Source organism: Suricata suricatta, chromosome 4 (assembly GCF_006229205.1).
Source record: "Suricata suricatta isolate VVHF042 chromosome 4, meerkat_22Aug2017_6uvM2_HiC, whole genome shotgun sequence".
Lineage (NCBI taxonomy): Eukaryota > Metazoa > Chordata > Mammalia > Carnivora > Herpestidae > Suricata > Suricata suricatta.
Genome location: NC_043703.1, coordinates 77992375 through 78014723, shown reverse-complemented (window position 1 = coordinate 78014723; position 22349 = coordinate 77992375). Strand labels below are relative to the sequence as shown.

The 22349-nt window shown below is 43.4% G+C and overlaps 1 protein-coding gene and 1 pseudogene across 8 annotated transcripts in view; both read left to right on the top strand.

The window, feature by feature from the left end:
• PARP4 (poly(ADP-ribose) polymerase family member 4) overlaps positions 1 to 22349 on the top strand; it is a 107173-nt gene that overhangs the window by 32567 nt on the left and 52257 nt on the right. For 6 of the 8 annotated variants that reach the window (XM_029937023.1, XM_029937019.1, XM_029937026.1 and 3 more), the window contains 6 exons: positions 6932 to 7081; positions 7837 to 7923; positions 11966 to 12130; positions 12818 to 12864; positions 12985 to 13063; positions 16863 to 17000. In XM_029937023.1, coding sequence (XP_029792883.1) covers positions 6932 to 7081; positions 7837 to 7923; positions 11966 to 12130; positions 12818 to 12864; positions 12985 to 13063; positions 16863 to 17000 — 666 coding nt within the window. The remainder of the gene's footprint in view (positions 1 to 6931; positions 7082 to 7836; positions 7924 to 11965; positions 12131 to 12817; positions 12865 to 12984; positions 13064 to 16862; positions 17001 to 22349) is intronic. The other 2 variants (XM_029937022.1, XM_029937021.1) reach the window with 2 other exon arrangements.
• On the top strand, positions 17159 to 20959 carry LOC115289672 (annotated as a pseudogene).

Here is a 22349-nt window from a genome sequence, read left to right as displayed (position 1 = left end):
CCCCCCCCCATGCCAGCCCAAAAGCCCTCCCCCATCCATGAGCCCCCCCCACTGCCGGCCAGTGAGCCCTTCTCCCAGCCAGCCCACCCAGTGCTGGTTAGGGAGCCCTCCCCAACCACTCCGCCTTCCCCCAGCCAGCCCACCCAGTGCCGACCAGCAGCCCTCCCTTTCTCTGATCTGCAGCAGCTCTCCAGGCAGCTGGTTACATGTATAGGACACTTTCTCAGACCTGAGTGGACATAGAAGAGGAAGCAGGTGTGCTGTTTGGGATCCCATGAAGAGAGAAAGTATTGAACAGCCCATCTGCTCTCTGCGATCTGTTTCTGCCCAGCCTCCCCTGGCCCCCAGCCTCACCCAGTACCCTGACCCACTACAAATCACAGAGAAGGGTGTGGAGAAGAGTGACGTTGCAAGCCTGAGCAAGTGAGGATGGAGCAAGGGAGGGTAGGGCCATTTGGGACTGATGATTAAAGCCCTAGGCAGGGGTCAAAAAGTTAGGGCCTGGTAGGTGTTCACTATCATGGATGAAGGTACTACTTGTGAGGGTGATCCCTAGGAGACTGTGGGAGCCCCCTTCTTACAGTGTCTCTTGGCCTTACTTTTGTCCCTCTCTCCCTGACGTGGTGCTTAAATGCATCTCACTAGGGTTTGTGACCAGAGTCTGGATGAGCTTGAATTTGAATGAATTGAGTTTGTATCTTTAGCACTCTAGGTTTTTACATGTTTGGGGGTTGGGGTTTTTGGGGAGTTATTACCCTTGATAAAGGAAGTGTATCCATCAAAAAGAAAAAAAGAAATGGGGGGCCAAACCGTGTGAACATATGGGGTTTGCTCATTCCAGGTAAAGAAAACAGCACATGCAAGGGCCCTGTGGTGGGAGCAAGCCTGATATGGTCAGGGACATCAAGGAGGCCACTGTGGCTAGAGCGGAGTGGAAGGGGGAAGCATGGCAGGAGATTGGGTCAGAAAGGTGGTGTGGGGGTCAGTTCATGTAAGGACACAGAAAATTATTATTGTCCTTATTCTGAGTAAAATGGAAGGTACTAGAAGATGTTTGGCAGAGGAGTGGTATGATCTGACCTGGTTTAATGGGATCATACTAAGCCGCCATGTTGAGAACAATTATGAAGATCAGTTAGGAGACATCTTAGGTCAAGTGGTCCGGAAAACAGACTCTAGGTGGAAATTTGCTCTCAGAAAGCTTGTTGGGAAATGCTCTGGGGAACAACACCTGTAAGAGAGTGAGAGAATCAGGGTGTGGCAAAAGGAGGCATTTGATGCATGTAAGTCCTCAGAGGATCTCAGAGGGAGCGCTGAAGCTGGGATCGCCCTTCAGAGATGTTCTGAATTGAGGCCAGGGCGCCAAATTTTGTGCTTACAGAGGGGCCATCACTGGTTGTGGCTGCCTGAGGAGAGGGCTCATAATCTTGGATGAGGTGGTCCACCTTTTGCTGAGAACTGTCTGGGGAAGGACTCAGCAGATGGCACTCCCAGCAGCCTTGGTCCTGAAAAGAACATCTGGGAGCATGTCACAGAGCCAAATGTAGGTGACCATTCAAGCAATTCAGTCAGGGATGACAGTGACTTGGACCAGAATGTTCAGTGGGGGTGATAAGAAATGATTTGGATCTGGTAAAGGATTGAAGGTAGAACCAGTAAGATTCGCTGATGGATGTGGAACAGTAGATAAAGTCAGGAGTCAAGGATGACGCCAAGGTTTTGGTCCTGAACAACTAGAAGCACTGATCATGTTTGCACATGCTAAAATGGGGATGGTGGTAGGAGGGCAAGTTGGGAGGACTATCAGGAAGTCTTCCTTGGCCATAGCACATGAGATGTTGATGTCCAGATGGAACAGCCAAGCAAGTAGTTGGGCATTTGAGTCTAGAGTCCTAGGAAGAGTTAATTCCCAGTGGGAATCATAAATGGGGGAGTTGCCAGCACTTACATACTATTTAAAGTCCTGTGACCACTTTAGATCACCAAGAGAATAGGTAGAGATGGAAGACCAACATGTCATGGGTCAGGAGAGGAGGCTGGGTCAGCAAAGAAGACACAGAGCCAATGGCCAGCGAGACACACAGGGGGAGCCTGAGTCTCTGGAAGGAACGATAACTCTGTTGCAGGCTGCTGATGGATCAAGTAGAATAAAGGCTCAGACTTGACCTTTGGATTTAGCAACAAGGAGACATTGGCAATCTTGACAATCACCTCTTTGATGGAGCAGTGGGGGTGAAAGCCTAATTAGAGTGAGTTCAAAAGAAAATGGGAGGAAAGAGGAGAGAAAATGAGACTGTAGCTAAAGAGAAGTAGAACCAGACTGTTTTCTTTTTTCTTTCAAGATGAAAGAAATCATAGCACATATGTGAGCCAGTGCAAGAGAAAAAATTGATGATCCAGTAGAGGGAGTGTGAGATGTGTGCTCACACCCCCAAGCAGTAACTCAGCTCTCACTCTCTCTGCCTGGAAATACTGTCTAGTCCCACCAATTAGGGGCTTGGTGCCACAGGACTGCACTTCTCTCCTGCTGCCACCCCAGAGGCTGGTCCCAGGTCTCAGGTTGTCACCTATGCTTCTGGCTGTATATCAGAGGTTCCAAAGACCCCCCTCCTTGGGTTTGATTAATTTGCTAGAATGGCTCACAGAGCTCATGGAAACCTTTTACTCACTATGTTATATCACAAAAGAATATAACTAAGGAACATCCAGATGGAAGAAATGTGTAGGACTGGGCATGTGGGAAGGGGCACAGAGCAGCCATGCCCTGTCCGGACACACCACTCTCCCTGACTCACCATGCGTTCAACAATCTGGAAGACCTCTGAAGCCTGTCCTTTTGGTTTAACATAGTCATGATGGTTATTAAATCCTTGGCCACTGGCGGTTAAACCCAGTCTCCAGACTCTCTCCCCCATCTGAGGTCTGAGGGCAGGTCTGACAATTCCAACCCTCCAATGCTCTTGGAGACCAGTCCCCATCCTTACATACTTTTCAGAAGTCACCTCTTTAACTTAAACTTGGGTGTGATTGAAAGGGGTTTGTTATGAATATCAAGACGCCTGCGTTGTTCCTATCACTTAGGAGGGTTGTGGGAGCTCTGTGCTGGAAACAGGTACAAAGACCCGATATATATTTCTTATTATAAGTCACAGTATCACAGCAGGGAGTATACACCCTCCTGTAGCAGGGGAGAAGGGGAGAGCTAATGCAGTGCTTGGCCTCAGCCAGAAGCTCACAGCTAGTCACCCGAGGCCACAAAAAGTCAAGCTCATGGGCCCACATGCAGGTAGGATGCCCATGTGCTATGAAGCTTGTTTTCTAAGATCATCGTTGACTCCTAACACTAATTACTGTACTGAACAACTGTAAAGACCTCTTAGGAAGGTAAAAACATGAGTCCTCTTTTGTGATATTCCTCTCTCTTCAGAGGGAAATCAGATTACTCGTAGTGATCACCTGAAACTGGGAACATGGGGGTGGAGGAGGGGGCAGGGTATGCTGTGCATGATATTTGTACCAGTTTGCATATGTCTGATTCGTGCCTTCTGAGCCTACTCTGATTCGTACCCTCACCCCTGAAGTTGTTCAGGGAAACATAGACTGTGTCCCACTGTGGACTCCTGGTAAGTGTTCTGCGTATATTGTTAATCTCTTTGGAGCCACTTAGGAGCTGTGAGCACCATGGTTATTACCACTTCCTATGAATCAGGTCCTAGGTGGAGTTATTCACAGGCTGTACTTAATTCTCCCCAAAACTCTCTGAGGTGAATGCTGTGATTATGCCCATTGTTTAGATGATGTGCAGAGATGTTAAACAATGTGATAAAGCACAGATTTGAACCCAGGTCATTCTGATGCCAGGGCCAGCCTCTTTAAACACCTGCTCTGGTGCAGTCTCGTATGGATTGTATAAAGCAGGGAGTTTGGAGTTTGAAAGGCTTAGCTTCAAATCCTAGCTCTATGACCTCGAGGAAATTATTTAACTTCTTTGTGCCTCAGTTTCCTTATATGTAGAATTGTGAGGATTTAAATATAATGAATGTGGGCGCCTGGGTGGCTCAGTCGGTTGAGAGCCTGACTTCAGTTCAGGTCATGATCTTGCGGTTCATGGGTTTGGGCCCCGCATCAGGCTCAGTGCTGACAGCTAGCCAGAGCCTGGAGCCTTTTCGGATTCTGTGTCTGCTTCTCTCTCTGTCTCTGTCTCTCAATAATAAATAAATGTAAAAAAATTAAAAAAATATATAATGAATATAAAGGACTTAGGGCATTTTTTTCATACGCAGTAGATAAAAAACAAATGCCGATCATGTTATAAGGAGAATCATGTATACATTACTGTGGATTAGAAAACTTGTGCCCTTTCATATTTTAAACCTGATGAAGATTTTTCCATGGGGAAGTTTGCCCAAAAACTAACTCCTGATTTAGCAGTGAATTTTCCACTGATTTGTGACTAGACCGCTGGCCTGTAGGTTGGCTTTGAATATCCAAACAGTAGCCCATCACAGGGATTTTTGTATTCACAGCTCATTTATTTGACTCTTAGAATGAGTTAAGTGTTTTTAGTTTAGTAACAAAACTAAAATAGTAGTTTCATCTGAAGGAGGTACATTAAGATGTCCAAAACTAGCACAGTGCATTTGTTTCTCTTCTGAGACCTAGTAAAAATACTCTTATGATCATTATTAAATATTCCTTGCTTTCTGATTGCAGAGTGAAGCTGACGTAGGCCTGACCCCAGAGCTCCTGTGTAGACAGACCTGCTAACTAGATGCAGGCAGGACATGCGCAGAGTCAGATGAAAACGTTAATCCAACCCAAACTACAGCTAGACAGTGATCAATCACAGGTGCAGCATCAGTGCCATGGAGAGAAATGGGGGGGAGTGCCACGCATGGGTGCATGTTAGGGCCTCCTGGTCAGCCGTCACCGGCTCCTTCCAGGGTGCTCTCTGACCTTCTACAACGGTCCAGTCAGCAGACACCCAAGGAACTCCAGGACTCGATCCTTTGGCGCTACCGTAGGCCATGGCCAGCCACCCTCACCCCCCTTCCAGGGTAGCTGCCTGGTGAGCAGAGGCTGCCACCAGCTGGTGAGGCCTTTGAAGAATTGTGAGATTGGGTCTTTTGGAGGGTTCTGACCTGCTGATTTGGAGAAAATCAAATTCTTTTTTAAATAGATGTGCCTTAGAATTTTTTTCTCTAGTGCAGGACATACACTGGGGGTAGCCCAGTTTAATGTAAATTCAGTTGTGGACAGCTTTTTTGAATAATGATTTTATAATTTTTTTGTTTCAATGTTTTATTTATTTTTGAGAGAGAGAGAGAGAGACAGAGATTGTGCACAGGGGAGGGTCAGAGAGAGAGGGAGACACAGAATCTGAAGACAGGCTCCAGGCTCTGAGCTGTCAGCACAGAGCCTGATGCAGGGCTCAAACCCATGAATTGCGAGATCATCACCTGAGCCAAAGCCAGATGCTCAACCGACTGAGCCACACAGGCACCTCTGGACAGCTTTTTTGGTATAAGTTCATAACCTTTATTCCTTTTTGCTTTGTTTTATTTATTTATTTATTTAGAGAAAGAGAGCAAGCAGGGGAGGGGCAGAGAGAGAAGGGGACAGAATCCCAAGCAGGCTTCACACTGTCACTGAAGAGCCTGAAGAAGGGCTCGATCTCATGAGCCATGAGATCATGACCTGAGCTGAGATCAAGAGTCAGACACTTAACCGACTGAGCCAGCTAGGCGCCCCACCTTTATTCTTTTTAATTTTCATTTCAGTCTCTTCCCAGAGATTATTGATGACAGATGGTTAAACATTTTTTCCTTATTATTGCCATATGTTTAAATGTTACTTACTATTTGGGGGCACCTGAGTGGCTCAGTGGGTTAAGCATCCGACTTCGGCTCAGGTCATGATCTTACAGTTTGTGGGTTTGAGCCCCGCATCAGGCTCTGGGCTGTCAGCTCAGAGCCTGGAGCCTGCTTCCAATTCTGTGTTTTCTTCTCCCCCTGCTCCTCCTCCACTCATGCTCTGTCACTCAAAAATAAATAAATGTTAAAAAAAATAATAAATGTTACTGTTTGGGGCACCTGGGTGGCTCAGTCGGTTAAGCATCTGACTTCAGCTCAGGTCATGATATCACAGTTTGTGAGTTTGAGCCCCACATCAGGCTCTGTGCTGACGGCTCAGAGACTGGAGCCTGCTTTGGATCCTGTGTATGTCTCTCTCTCTGGCCCTCCCCCACTTGTGGTCTGTCTCTTAGTCTCTCAAAAATAAATAAATGTAAAAAATAAATGAATGTTACTGTTTATTATATGTCTAGGTAGTTTTGTTTACATTCAAATGTTTAAAGACTGGCCTTTTCTTAATCAAAGTAGTGATGTGATAAAGTCCATTTAGTAAAATAAATCAGATAGTAATAGAGACAGCGTGTAGGAGTGGAAAAGAGTTCATTCAGGAAGTCAGCTAGCCAGGAAGAGATGAGTATAGACGAGAAACCCATGGAGGGCTGTGCACAGAGAGGTAAAGGAAGGAACACTGAGACCTGAAAACAGACCAGATGTAAGAACTCTTCTGGAAGAATGTCTGGCCCATGTGACACCAGGGAGGGATCGAGACCCACACCCAAGGGGACTGTTCTGTCACCACCCTCATGAAAGCTCTGTTGCTTCTGTTAAGTCATTGTTTGCAGTATTGTAATAGTAGTGACTTTTATTCCAGCCGTGTGTGTATGAATTACCTAAAGATGAAGCTAATACACTTAAAATGTGATGTGGGCTCTACACTGCAGTCCTAGAAGCTCTCCCCTAAAACCAGCATTGGGAAGTTGAGAGACATGATAAAAATTCAAAGAATTTAAAGAAACTATACATTGTAGTTTTCATTAATAGTTGTTCCTGCAAATATTGTTGTTTCATCATGTATATAGGTTTTTTTTCTTCTTCAGGTCATTGTTTTTCAGACATACACAAATCAAAGTCATGTGCCCATTGAGGCAAAATATATTTTTCCTTTGGATGATAAGGCAGCCGTCTGTGGTTTTGAAGCATTCATCAATGGGAAGCACATAGTAGGAGAGGTAAGGGGAGAAAATGCTCCGTGATCGCTCTCTGGTTTCAAAATCATCTCCCATTTACTCAGATCTCTCTCACCTGAGTCCCCATAGCTATAAGATTGAGTAGCAGCCTTATCGTAAGGCAGAAATCATCTTTGAAGAACCAGACAGTTGGCCTCCACTCAGACATCCCTCCCTGATTAACTAGTTTCTGTTCCTACCTGTCCAGTGTCCAAGTCAGTGCCTTGCAAATTCTTTGTGTAGCACTACAGAAAAGATCAATTTTAATATCAAAAGTTCAAGAGAGGTGCATGGGAAAACTGGTGAAGACATCTATCATTTTGCAGACCCCGGGCCTCTGCATGCTGCTGTGGTAGTCACACTGAGGTGATGGCTGTTGTGAGGCAGGGGGCACCGGGAGAAATAAGTGGTTCACTCTTGTTCACTCAAAGGATGAGCCCACAATCGCAGTAACTCCTGTTTTATTAACTGTGAGCTTTAACTTATCCTTTTTGTTCAGCATAAAACCCCAATCAGGTTTTTTTTTCACTATTGACTCTGAAATCTATTGGTCCCAACATCATCATTTTGGCCTTTTCTGATTCAAATTCTTATTAGGTAAGCACATTTTAATGGTCACTTTATATAAGTTCCACTTCACCTTAGACTCTTAGTTTTCTGGTTTTGCTTAGGTTTTAATAAACATTGATGAAGTCTTTCTTGTTCCAGTCTAAAATCACTATTTGTATTATGATTGGCATGAAAATAATCTTTTCCAGGTTAAAGAGAAGGAAGCAGCCTGCCGTGAATACCGAGAAGCCATCAGTCAAGGCCATGGTGCTTACTTGATGGACCAAGATGCACCGGTAGGGCTTGATATTCATGCATTCATCTCACATACTTGCCAGAGGGAGAAAAAATTGGGATATGACTTTAAACATGAAATTCATAGTAGAAACTGGGATAATTTATGCTGGTTTAGCTAGAGTTTAGTTTGCTATTAGTGAGGGGAGATCAAGCTGGCTGGAACCATTTGGCTTTCCTGAATGAGGGAGGAGATAGCGTCAGTATTACCAAACAAATATGAACAGCTATTTCTGTCCTTGGGAACGGAGTTTCCCAGAAGTGATAACAAAAAGAGGACATTTGGGGTACATAATATTCATCTTCTGGTAAAAAAAAGTGTAATATACAGTTGATCATTGAGCAATACAAGTTTGAACTACATAGACACACTTGTAGGCAGATTATTTTTGATAAATACAGTACAGCCCTGTAAATTTATTTTGTCTTCCTTATGATTTTCTTATTAACATTTTCTTTTTTCCAGCTTATTTGATTGTAATATTATAGTATGTAACATATAGCATGCAAGATATTTGGTGACTGTTTATGTTATCAGCCAGGCTTCCAGTCAACAGTAGGCTGTTAGTAGGTAAATTTTTAGGGAGTCAAAAGTTATAAGCAGATTTTTGGCCGCATAGGGTCCATGCCCTTAACCCCCATGTTGTTCAAGGGTCCACTGTATATACCTTTTTCCTAGAACTAAGCCTACCTAGCCATTTATCCAACTTTTACCACATCATATCCCAGGAGGCATTTCTGCAGAGTCCTGAGAAAGGTCCAGATTCTTTCCACTTTGATGACTTGCTTTCTTAGGGATGAAACGTGGAGACCCTGGGTGCAGGTATGGTTACCACGTTTACTGGATTTCTTCTCTTGAAAGATAAATAGGGATTCCCCAGGTAGACTGAGGGCCTGCAAGTGGAGAGGGGATGCACACACAGGCTCTAACAGACCTGAAAGAGCATGGTTCCTTGGGAAGACAGAAGTATTTCCACTGGATAAGAACTGCCTTTGAGAAGGAACACTCAAGTAGTACCGAGCAGGTTGGAGTGGCCTGGGGACACCATGGGGCAGGGGAGATTGTCTAGTTTGCTAAGTTGGCTTTGCCAACAAACACTTACTTCTGCAGTTCTGAAGGGAGGGAGGTCCAAGATGATGATGGTGGATTTCTTCCTGGTTTCTCCCTATAGCAGAGAGCAGGCTCTAGTCTCTTTCTCTCTTTATGTGAGACCAATTCCATCATTCCTCAACCTTCATGACCTCACTGAAACTCAGTTACTTCCCAAAGTTGCAGCACCTAATAACATCCAGTAGGTATTAGGGTTTCAACCTGTGGGTTTTTGGGGAAAACACAAACATACAGACTCTAACAGAGAGAAGTGTGGTGGCCCTTGTGGTAATCTAGACAAGAGGTATAATGAGGGCCCAGACTAAACTACTAAGGGAGTGATAGTGGAAATGGAGAGGATGCAGCAGATGTGAAAGATGTCAGGGAGGTGGAACGCACAGATTTTAGATGGATCAGAGGGTGTGGCAGAGAGAAATGCGTCAAGAGTGGCACTTGGAGAATACTGGTGTGGATGTTCATCAAGGCAGGGATTTGAGAGAAGCAGATCCTTTGTGGGTGTGGAAGTGACGAGGGCAGGAGGAGATCATGAGTCTAGGAGACAGGTAGGACATTGTGGGGACAGGTCCCTGAGACAGCTGGTCAGATACTCAGGGGGACGTCTGCACTGGGGCGTGGGAGGCCCTAGATTGGGATGGCGACGGATTGGGCATGGTCCAGGGATACGGCCCTGGAACACCACTGTTAGTGTTGTTGTTAAAGGGGAAAGCAGAGAAAGACCTGAGGGAAAATGCCCAGGGGAGATTCCCTAGCTCTGGCTCAAGGAAGCTTAAGTTTAATTCTGCTTAAAATTTTGCACGTTTTTGTCTTCCTAAAATTCTTTGGATTAAGGCACAATAAAGAGTCTGTCCAAACTACTAGACTCAATTTAGCCTTGGTCCACCTTTAGGATATGCCTAAGTTAATCTTCTATTTAGTGCATTTTGAAGTAAGGTTAAAAAGACCAAGGTGGAGTGATCATTACAATAAGTCCATAATTGAACATACTTTTAAAAACCACACATAACTACTAGGTAATAGGTCTAAAGCTGATTTCATTCCCCTCCTCTCCAAACTGTTTCTTCCTCCTGTTTTTCTGGTGGTACTAATGACATTACCACTTAGGCAGTCAGCCAGGTGGGAACCCAGGGTGTCGCCCTTCAATCCTCCCCTGTTCTCCATTCGCCATCTCCAGGTAATCATTGATTCAGGTTTCTTATCCGCTTAGGAGGCTTTCCCATCTCACCACATTTCCTGTGACCACCACTATAGGGCCCACTGTCATCCCCTTAGCCCACCAGTACGTGCCCAAGAGGCTCCCAGGCCTGCCCTCACCTGCCTCAGCCTCATCACCCTGCTTCCTTCCTCCCACCCCACACCCCAGAGAGGCTGAGCTATAATTCATAGAGGCCCTCGTTCTCCTGGTTGAAATGTTCTGACTCTCATTTATTCACTTAATTCTTTTTTTAAGTATGCTTTCTGCCCAGCATGGGACTTGAACTCATGACCCTGCAATGAAGAGTAGCATGCTCTACTGACTGAGTCAGCCAGGCGCCCCTGTTTACTTGACTTAAAAGACACATATATTTTACAAGTCTTGGCTTAAGCATCTCTCCACGTAAGAGAAAACTCGAGGTTTTCTTGCCTTTGCCCAGGACAGGTCAGTGCCATTGTCTCACTACTCTTCATATGCTGTTTGTAAAGATAGAGGTCTAGTTTATAACCCCAAATATTTAAGCAGGGAAGTAACAGAAAAGGGTAAATAAATAAGGAGTTAAAATGAGGAAATTCTGAGGCCAAGTCAGAAGCTGGAGAAGGGCCCAGCCTCCGTGGACCACAGCTGCTGAGTGAGGGCCACTTCCCTGTACCAGGATGCTAGCCCAACAAGAGCCCGTGGGGAATCCACAAGCCCCCTGTGCCATCTGTCCCCAGAGGGGCTTGTCACTCTGGAATCCATTCCACTTGACTGCCTTGCAGCTCCGTGTTCTGGCCGGTCAAGACAGGTTACAGTTTTGTAGATTATCTGGCTTGTAACAGAAGTGGCATCTTGCGCCTGTAGCCTACACAGAGGTGGAAGTGCAGCCCCACATGATCATGTGGCAGTCCCTCAAATGAGCCCCAGACTTTTATGCACTTCTTTTAAGGACAAGCACTATTACCTGTTCAATAATCATCTCTCTGTTCTTCATCCCTTTACTGGAACCCATTTCTTCATTGTATGTTCTTGCAAGTGGATATCCTTGATGTCAGAAGTAATCATTTACCTCTGAAATGTGTATTAATCCTTAGTATTCTATGCTCCTAAACATAACTGAATTTTCATGGCAGCACAGTCAAACTGAATGGAACATATGCTTGGGTGTTCACAGTTTCTCTGTGTAGGATCAGAAAAGAATCACAGCTATTCTCTTTTTTCTGCCCTCATCATTCATGAGCTTGTCTTCTTGTGCAGTGATTATAATACCCCATAGAAAACGAAATGCTTTTCCTGAATGAAATGATGAGTAAACCGTAGGGTAAAAGAACTAAGTGAGAACCAAGTTAGGGAGAACTGCTGTAGCTCTCCACATCCTGACGGGACTGCTGTCAGATGCTGTGGAGGTCAGACGGGCCTCTCCAAGAGGGGGCTGCCTGGAGGCTGGCGATGCTGCAGAGCCCCGTGCACACGGCCTTCCAGCCTCCGTGCAACACTGGGACAGGGGTGAGGCCCCGAGCCAGGCAGGGGCCTGCTTCCGCAGGGCCTCCTCTCCCTCTGCCCTTTGTAGATGTCACACCATCCCCACCCCTGGGGACCAGTTCCAGGATTCTCCTTTAGCACTACAAAACAGTCTCTGCCCATTTTCTGAGGAAGAATCTGGCAGATAGTAATTCGAGTATCTCATGTAACAGGAAGGATTAACCAGCAAAGAACGCATATGCTTTTGAGTGGAGAGCTGAGTAATGTGTTTCTATTTCAGGATGTTTTTACTGTTAGTGTTGGAAATCTGCCCCCTAACGCTAAGGTCCTGATCAAAATCACCTACATCACTGAACTCAGCATCCACGGCACCAGGGCTGTCTTCTTCATGCCGGCCACCGTGGCACCCTGGCAACAGGACAGAGCTTTGAATGAAAACAGTCAGGTTCGTATGCTTAAGAAAGATTTAACGAAGCTTTTTCTGGTGATTTATTTATAGGGAAGAAAAAGTATCTAACATAATCAAATCTTCCTGGTGCCAAATCAGTTTTACATTTCTGCATTTAAATACATGGAATGTTTGTAAAATGAAAAGAATAAAGACACAGTTATGCTCAATGGGTATTGTATTTTTATTCTGTTCAGTCACCTAAAAAATATTTGTGTCTCTACTACCTGTTCATTATGGAAAATTTAGATAAGCATAAAGAATGCAAATAAACTAAAGAGGAAAATTTAAACAATCCTTAATTCCATTGCCAGAGATAGTAGCCGAAAGTGACTGGATAACACTTGTTCCTATTTTGTATGTATTTATATAAATTGAATGTGTGTGTGTGTGTGTGTGTGTGTGTGTGTGTGTGTGTGTGTATAGGTATGTAGCTATGCGTGTGGCTATACATGCATATAGACATATGTATAGTTGAAAATCTCTATTAAAATGGTCATAAACTATCCCCAATATCAGTTGCATTTTAGAAGTTACTGTTTTTCCATGACCAAATATTCTGTGTCTTGCTACTCCAACATGAGCTGTCTCATTGTGACCTTGGTGACATCACATTCAGCTTAGAGGCCTCATTGTGAAACTTAGTAGCTACTTAGTTATATGTATATATTTTTCTTTTAACAGGATACAGTAGAGAAGATTTGTGTAAGGGAAATAGGAACAAAGCAAAGGTTAGTACCCCAAATATAAAACCCTACCAGTCATCCAAAGGACCAGTTTTACATTTTCACACATAGTTGTTTAATATTTAAGATTATAGACTCAGACAACTCTCTCCTCTTTTTTGGTAGCTTCTCTTTGAGTATGTCCATTGAGATGCCATATGTGATTAAATTCATTTCCAGTGATACACATGAACTGAAACAGAAGGTTAGTAAATCTTTGGTTTATTTTTTAAGAGCTCATATTTTAGCATTAGTTTTATTTTATCAAGGCAATACACGCACATGGTTTAAAAAGTTATATCATAATAATGCTGATGACAGTTTCTAACAGCAGTGGCAATCTGGATCGACCCTGCCTCTTCCAGACCAGCCTCCAGAGGCCATGAACCACTTTAAATACTTTACCTCCTTTCTGCTGGCTGTCAGCCTTTCTGTGCTGAGCTGTTAGCACAGAGCCCAATGCGGGGCTTGAACCCACAGACCATGGGATCGTGACCTGAGTTGAAGTCGGCCGCCCAACCAACTGAGCACCCCAGGCACCCCTTTACTGCTTGTTCTTGATGCATCTATTTCAAAAATATTTTTTGGTTTCTTATTGTAGTAGATGAAAATCTAATAACCTTACCTGTCCACTTCCCTCAGTCACACATAGATTAAAACTCTTCAGAATACTGTTTTTCACTGTTCGGTGCTCCTAGGAATTCAGTTAATGCTTCCCCTCCCCCCCCAGACCCTCCTCCTTTCCATCTCTCCACTGCAGTGCAGCCTGGTTACCACAGGGCAGGGCTTGTCCTGTGGCCTTTCTTTTATGATTCTCCTTTGCAGGGCTTTTCTTCTTCATCAGCCTCCACTAACTTCCTGAGTGTGAGGGCAGCAATGCCTGAGGCTGTCCTCATGCCATGTGTTAATGTCGATCATTTGTTGAGGTGCTTAATCTTGGGTTGAAAATCATCCTCTCTCAAAATACTGAAAACATTATCTTCTAGATTCTAGTGTCACTTCTAAGAACTTAAATGCTATTCTTATCCCCCATTCCCTGTATGTAATCTGTTTTGTTTTGTTTTAAATTCTATAAGAATTTCAGATCTTCTTTTTATCCCTGGTGTTCTGAAATTTCATAAGAAGGTGATATTTATTGTATGTAAGTCATAGTCTCTAGTGCTGGGAAGTTTCGTTGTATTTTTAAAAAATACGTTGTCTCTCTCTCCTTTACCTTTTGCATTGCCTTTCAAACAGGTGTCCCCTGGATTGAACCTCTTGTTTTCTTTCATTTTTTTCCTCCCATCAACCATTGTATTGTTTTCTTGTTCTACATTCTAAGTGATTTTCTCAATTTTAAATTCCAACCATTCTACTGAAATTTTTATTTTAGCTCTAATATTTTTAATTTGCAGGAGCTCTTTTCTGATCTGTAAATATTCCTGTTGGGGGACACCTGGGTGGCTTAGTTGGTTGAGTGTCCAACTCTTGATTTTGACTCAGGTCATGATCTAGGGTGTGAGAGCGGCCCCCACGTCAGGCTCTGTACTAAGCATGGAGCCTACTTGGGATTCTCTCTCTCCCTCTGCCTCTCTGTCATGCTCATGTTCTCTCTAAAATATAAATAAATAAAACAAATGAATAAATAAAATTCATTTTTATGTAGTGTGCGCGTGGGTGCACAGAAGCAAGGATGCAAGGGCAAGGGAATGAGGAAAAGAAGAGAGAATCAAAGGATGGGAACAGAAGGGACAACATGAGTGATGCCCATATTGCCACTTTATTTCTCACATGCTAGCAGTTTTATACAAACAGCCACAGCTAAGAGAAGGGCTTTTTTTAGACAAAACTTTTTCTGTTCTCACAGTTATTGTTATAACATTTTCCTGGGAACTTTACATCTTTTCTTATTATTATTATAAGAGTGCCAAAGCGTGAAAGACATTCATACAATAACATCTTAACTCAAAAAGCTTGAAGGACATTGGTGCAATAACATCTTAACTCAAGTGAATTAACCTCTGAGGAACTGGATCAGCCACAAGGGTTGTAAGGGCACGAGAGCTTTGCTTACCACACTCTCTTTACTGGCCCCTCGCTGCTGACGCAGTTTAACCTCTAAGGAAATGGGCCAGCCGCAAGGGTTGTAAGGGCACGAGAGCTTTGCTCGATCACGCTCTCCTTACTGGCTCCTTGCTGCTGCTTCCCACATTTTTATAACATCTTTGTGTGTTTCATGAATGCATTACCCTCTCTTGTCTTTCTGAAAATATACTTTTTCTTCTCTTCCCTGTGTTGTGTCCTTTCTCTTTGAGTTTCTTTTTCCTTCTGGGTTTCGCTTTTTGTTCTCTGTATTTTGTGTGAGAGGCTTTTCCCCAAATGCCTGAGTGACCTCACTGTGTTCATGTCTCACTGAGGCACACAGAACGCTAGTTAGATGCTATGATGTGGGGTGAGTGGACGGAGGCCCAAGCAGCTGGCTGGCTGTTTGATGGTGAGTCTTGCGGTAGTGTTTTAGCCTTTCTGCAGTTATTCAGAACACTTCTAAGGTATTCATAAAGTATGACTGGAGAGGGTGACTGAGGGGTCCACACTTTAGGATGCCAACTTTCACTTCCTTCCCCAGTTTGCAGCGCCATGCACCTATGCTTCAGTATACCTAGATACCTAAGATTCCTGAGTGTGGATGCTATTTGCTTGAATTTCTCTAAGTAATGAATCTTCAGTTGCCTTTATTGAGAGAACAGTGTGCTAGCTGCTTGGCTGCTTAGAGCAGGGAGGGGTCTGCACCAAGGCAACTTTGTGCATAGTCTACTCACTAGTATTGCTGTTTTCTGCGGTACTCCAGGTGTAAACCTTCCAGGGCTGCAACAGTCCTCCACTGGACCCAGGTACTGGCTTCCTCCACTCTCTGTCAGCTTCCACCACACCTCTATCAACTTACCATCTTCTTAAAATTTGTTGACATCTCTCATCTGCGATTGTCTTTGTTGCTATTCTCAGTATCTTTAAGGGTTTATACCCTCTAACTGATTTCCTCTTATGGTAGGGAGTTTTAATTTTATTAGAGAATGGAGATAAACACATGCATTTAGTCCAAGAAGCTTTCTGCATCAGATAGCTTTTGCTGTGAAACAAACAATCTCAAAACTTTATGGTTTAAAACAATAACATTTGTTATTTCTCACAGTTTTGTGAATTGGCCGGGCAGTTCTAATGGCCTCACTGGCTTGGCTGGGACAAGATGGTCTAAAGTGGTCTTATCCTAATACCTGGCCTGGTGTCACTGGGGTGATGACCACATGTCTCTCTTCATCCGTCAGGTTAGCTCAGCTTCATTCACATGATAGTAGAAGAGTTCTCAGTAGCAACAGGGGAAGGCAAGCCTCACTGCACAGACATTTTCCAAGCCTCTTGCACCACATCTGCTAATATCCCATTGGCCAAAGCAGGTCACACTGGCCAACTTTGGATTCAGAGGCAGAGTAATAGATGCCACTTTCTGATGGGAAGAGCTGCAAAGTCACATTGCAAAGGAGTGAACACACAGGAATGGAAAAACTTAGCGGCCGTTTCACGATCTATCATGTTGCCTTTCTTGTTTTAAAGCATAATATCCACAATTTCAAAAGTTACTCTCTATTTATGAAAAAGTAATTAAAGTATTAGTCATGATTATAAGATTTCTATTGAATTTTCTATTTTTACTATTCTAAGTTATCTAGTGTACTTTCTGCTATATCCAGATGGTTCTAACTGAATACATAGACCTATATAACCTTTGGATTCAGGATTTGAGACTGTCTAAATTTGACTGTGCACGTCAACCTTAGAATTTCGGAAGGTAACTGATAAGAAAATGGTCACACTTTAAAAAACTTCATAATTTTGGAATTTATGACTACGATATTAATTCTTAATGGAGTTACATAAATTATGCAAGGGTTTGCTACTGACAGGCAACTTCAAATTGATAATATGGGATTATTCCATTATTTACTTTGTTGTCATTGTTTGTTTTGCAGAGTACAGACTGCAAGGCTGTAATTAGCACAATGGACAGTAGCTCCTTAGACAGCAGTGGATTCTCTCTTCATATCGGTTTGTCTGATGCGTATCTCCCAAGAATGTGGGTCGAAAAACATCCAGAAAAAGAAAGTGAGGTATAGTCCTTCTTACTTAAAAATGAGAGACACTATTTAAAGAAATTTCAAATACATTATTTAAATTTGGAAATTACTGATAGTCTTGAGAAACTAGAATTACAAAATGAACTTTCACCATTTCAAAACGTTACAACAAAAAATATGTCTGGAATTAGGTGTGAGAAACTTCAGAGGTTTCAACTGAGACCTGCATATGACATGTTTCTCTATAATGACTTTAGTTTTTACCTTAATCCCCCACAAAAAACAAAAAATGCCTTCAGACATTATATTGTTAGTCTGTATATTTTTATAGTTTTAAAATATTGATATTTTAAAAACAGATACAAAATTATTTATGGCCATAAGTCCATTTGTGTCCCTATGACAAAGGATCTCTTCTAATTAGAATAAAAATTGAGAGCAATATCAGCAAGATGGCCCAACAAGATGTCCTTCATGTGTATCCCCCTGACCCCTAACAACAATTATTGGCATCTATCCATGGACAGAGTGCTGTAGGTGGGCTTTGGGATCCAGTTAGGAGATTTGAAAACACCAGTATCACTCAAGGGCAAGAACTGTTTGGAGAAAGTAGGCTTACACCCAGGTGGCTGACTTGCTGACTGTCGTCCTGGCTGCAGGCACCAGCTGTGCCCCCAGGTATCCTGAAAGCACTCTATACTCATTCCAGCCTCCTCATAGTCAAAATCTGCAAACACACCTGCGAGTCCAGGGACACTTTCATCTACAACCTTGAATATTCTGAAAAGGCCTATTCTCAGCTCTAACCTCCTCCTAGCCACAGTCCACAAGCAGTCCTATTGGCATAGAACCTGTTGGATACTCATTTCTACACCTCAGGAGGTCCAGAAAGGGTCCTGTACTCTGCTTCCTCCCCTCTAGCCATGGAGGGTCAGTCTACCCAGAGATCCCATGGGACATATCCATCTGCACCTTCAGAGCAGATCTCAGTCATGGCTGTGGAACCTGAAATGGTTCTGGGGCTTGCTTCTAGCCCCTGTCACCTGTAGTCCAGGGACTCATCCAGCAACTAGGCAGGAGTATTTCCAGGACGTAGTGGAGGCCTCACCCACTCATATACCTGGTAATAGGTCTGTTGACTGAGAACCTGTGGACTACAAAGTGGATTCTCATCCCAGGCTACCCGACTGAACAAGTTCTGAGGCAGACCCACCCACCCAGGGACCAGAAATGATCCACATGTGTTCAGTCCCCTGGTAACAAGAGTATCAGCTGCAGACCACGCCACAGACCTAGAAACAGCATTGAAATTGACTCCGTTCCTGCACAATTGTGATTCCAGAGGTAATCCCATCAGCCAGGGAACCAACAAAAGATCTTACCTTCCAAACTAGTCTATAAAAATAAAGAAGCGTTTGTTCCTTCAGATCACAGATACCAGTGCAAAGTTATGCAGATCATGAAGAATTAGGCAAACATGATGCCACCAAGGAAAACTAATAAAACTCCTATAATTGACCCCAAAGAAATGGAGATCTATGATTTACCTGACAACAAACTCAAACATCTTAAGAAAACTCCATCCAATACAAGGGAACACAGATAAATAACTAAATGGAATCAGGAAAACAATACATGAAGAAAATGAGAAGTTTAGTAAAGAACTAGAAACCATGAAAAAGAACCAGAGTCTGGAGCTAAAGAATACAATGACAGACTGAAAAATTCAAGACAGAGCTTCAACAACTGACTTGGTGTTGCAGAAGAAAGAATCAGTGAACATGAAGATAGACCATTTGAAATTAAAGGAATAAAAAGAAAAAGAATGAAATGAGTGAAAAAAACCTACATGAATTATGGAACACCATCAAGTAAGTGAATGTTTGCATCATGAGCATCCCAGGAAAGGAGAGAAAGGGATGGAAAGATTATTTAAAGAAATAATAACTAAAATCTTCCACAGTTCGGGAGAGAGATGGGCATCCAGGAGCAGGCAGCTCAGAAGATCCCAACCAAGATCAACCAAAAGAGGATTGCTCTAAAACACATTATAATTAAAGCATTAAAAATCAAGGACAAGGAGAGACTTTTGAAAGCAGCAAGAGCAAAATGGCTCATCACATACAATGGAACCCCCACAGGGTGATCAGCAGATTTTTCTGCAGAAACCATGAAGTCAGGAGGAGGTGGGATGATATATTCAAAGCATTGAAAGGAAAAACTGCCAACCAAAAATACTACTCTTTTGGGTTTCTGGACCCAATTCCAAGGGCAGGTGAGGGATTTGTCTATATACCACTATACTGTGTAAGTCCAGGTTGTTACCTTTACTTCTGACCAACAAGGTATAAATCAGAGATTCCCACATTCCTTTCCTCAGTTTTTTATTAACTTGCTAGAACAGCTCACAGAACTAAGAGAAACATTTTACTTACTAAATCACCAGTTTATTACAAAAGCATATAACTCAGGCCCAGCCAGATGGAAGGTATCCATAAGGCAAATTCTGGGGAAAGAGTACAGAGCCTCCATCCCCTCCAAACATGCCACTCTTCCACATCTCCACGTGCTCACTAATGTGGAAGCTCTCCAAAGCCCATGCTTTTGAGTTTTTATGGTGGCTTCATTACATAGGCATGATTGACAAAATAATTATAGGCCATTGGCAACTGGTTCAGTCTCCAGTCCCACTCTTCTTCCAGAAGTCTATGGACAGGATTGAAAGTTCTAACTCTCTGATCATACAGTTCATTCTCCTGGCAACCAGCCCCCCTCCTTAGGTGGGGTCCAAAACTCACCTCACTAACATAACAAAAGACACCTTTATCACTCTGGCCGTCCAGGAGTCCCAGCCAGTTCCTACTGCAGTCCTGCAGTCGCCTGGCTCCTCTTTCCTTTCAAAATGACAAATGCCGCTGTGTCCTTCACCAAGGACTTCGTGGCGGGTGGAGTGGCCGCGGCCATCTCCAAGATCGCAGTAGTGCCCATCAAGTGGGTCAAGCTGCTGCTGCAGGTTCAGCACGCCAGCAAGCAGATCATCGCAGACAAGCAGTACAAGGGCATCATCGACTGCGTGGTTCTCATCCCCAAGGAGCAGGGAGTCCTGTCCTGGCGCAGTAACCTGGCCAATGTAATCAGATACTTCCCCACCAAGGCTCTCATCTTCGCCTTCAAAGATAAATACAAGCAGATCTTCCTGGGTGGTGTGGACAAGAGAACCCAGTTTTGGCGCTACTTCACCGGAAACCTGGCCTTGAGCAGTGCCGCCGGGGCCACGTCCTTGTATTTTGTGTACCCTCTGGATTTTGCCCGTACCCGTCTAGTGGCCCATGTGGGCAAAGCTGGGGCTGAAAGGCAATTCCGAGGCCTTGGCAACTGCCTGGTTAAGATCTAAAAATCTGATGGGATTAGGGGCCTGTACCGAGGCTTTAATGTGTCTGTGCAGGGCATTATCATCTACAGAGCTACCTACTTTGGTATCTATGATACTGCAAAGGGAATGCTTCCGGATCCCAAGAACACTCACATCTTCATCAGCTGGATGATGGCCCAGTCCGTCACAGCAGTCCCTGGGTTGACTTCCTATCCCTTTGACACTGTTCGGAGCCGAATGATGATGCAATCAGGGCGCAAAGGAACCGACATCATGTACACGGGCACGTTGGACTGCTGGAGGAAGATTGCCCAAGATGAAGGAGCCAAAGCTTTTTTCAAGGGGGCGTGGTCCAGTGTTCTCATAGGCATGGGTGGTGCTTTTGTGCTCATCTTGTACGATGAAATCAAGAAGTTCACATGAGTTATTTCCTAATTTGCTCCCCCTGTGAACAGGCATGTTGTATCATATAACATATCTTGAGCATTCTTGACAGACTGTCGGCTATTTATCAATGGCAACTATTGACTGGTTGAAAATGGGGAGCAATAATATTCATCTGACCAGGTTTCTCTGAAAGCCAATTCCACGATGATGGGACTCAATTCAATTTTTTATTTCAGTCACTCCTGATATATTTGAAAAAATAAAAACTATCTGAAAATTTAAAAAAAAGACACCTTTATCACTCTCATCATTTAGGAAATTCCAAGAGTTTGGGTTTAAAGAAAAATTTTAATGTTTACTTATTTTTGAGAGACAGAGAGAGAGAGAGAGAGAGAGAGAGATCTTGAGCATGGAGGGGCAGAGACAAGAGGGAAACATAGAATCCAAAGCAGACTCCAGGCTCTGAGCTGTCAGCACAAAGCCCAACATGGAGCTCAGATTCACAAACCATGAGATCATGACCTGAGCTGAAGTCAACACTTAAAGGACTGAGCCACCCAGACACCCAGGAAATTCCAGGGGTTTTGGGAGATGAGAGCCAGGAACATTGGACAAAGACCAAATATATATGAGTTGATGAGATATCTATTTCTTATAAATCACAATGTAGCATAAACCCAGTAAACTGTCTAGAAATTAAGGAGAGATACATTCCCAAACAAAAGCTAAGGGAATTCATCACCACTGGATCTGCCCTATGAAAAATGGTTAAAAGGAGTTTTTGAAATGAAAGAATGCTACAGAAATACAAGCTTCCAATTATGGAATAAGTCATGGGAATAAAAGGAACAGCATAGAGAATATAGTCAATGCTAGTATAACAGCTTGTGGAGATAGATGATAGCTATACTTGTGGAGCATAGCGTAATATACAAACTTGTCAAATTACTGTTTTGTACACCAGAAACTAATGTAACACTGTGTGTCAAGTATACATCAAATTAAAAAATGGGGTGCCTGGATGGCTCAGTCAGTTAAGTGTCTATGGTCATGAGATTGAGCCCCATATCAGGCTCTGCACAGGCAAAGGCCTGCTTGGGATTATCTTTCTCCTTCTCCCTCTGCCCCTCCCCCCTCCTTAAAATATTGTCCTTTTAAAAAATAACTTAACTGCCAGAGACCTGCTCCAGCTGGTCCAGGGTCCCCTGAAGGAGGCAGCTGTTTTGGCGAAAAATCCACGCAGTTTCTTTCTTTCTTGGTCACCAGCCTGGCATCATCTCTATCTCTCTGGCATCTCTCTGGTATCTCTCTATCTTGCCAGGTTTTGAGCCTTTATTTATAGCCTTAAGTGTTAACATGACATCAAAAAGTGGAATTTTTACAAATAATTCTCAGTGATAAAGATGCTTTGAAAAGGGGGCAGAAACAGGTTTTACAGAGGCCTTTTTTCAGAACTATTCTAATTACATTGAGGTAACTTACACATCATAGGATAACAGGATATTCTCAGTGAAAAGCATATAACATACATATTTGTTTGAACAGGTAGTAAATCTGACAACTAAGAAGATAGCAGGATGTTTTCAGTGAGAAGCAGATAGCAAACACATTTTATAACAATA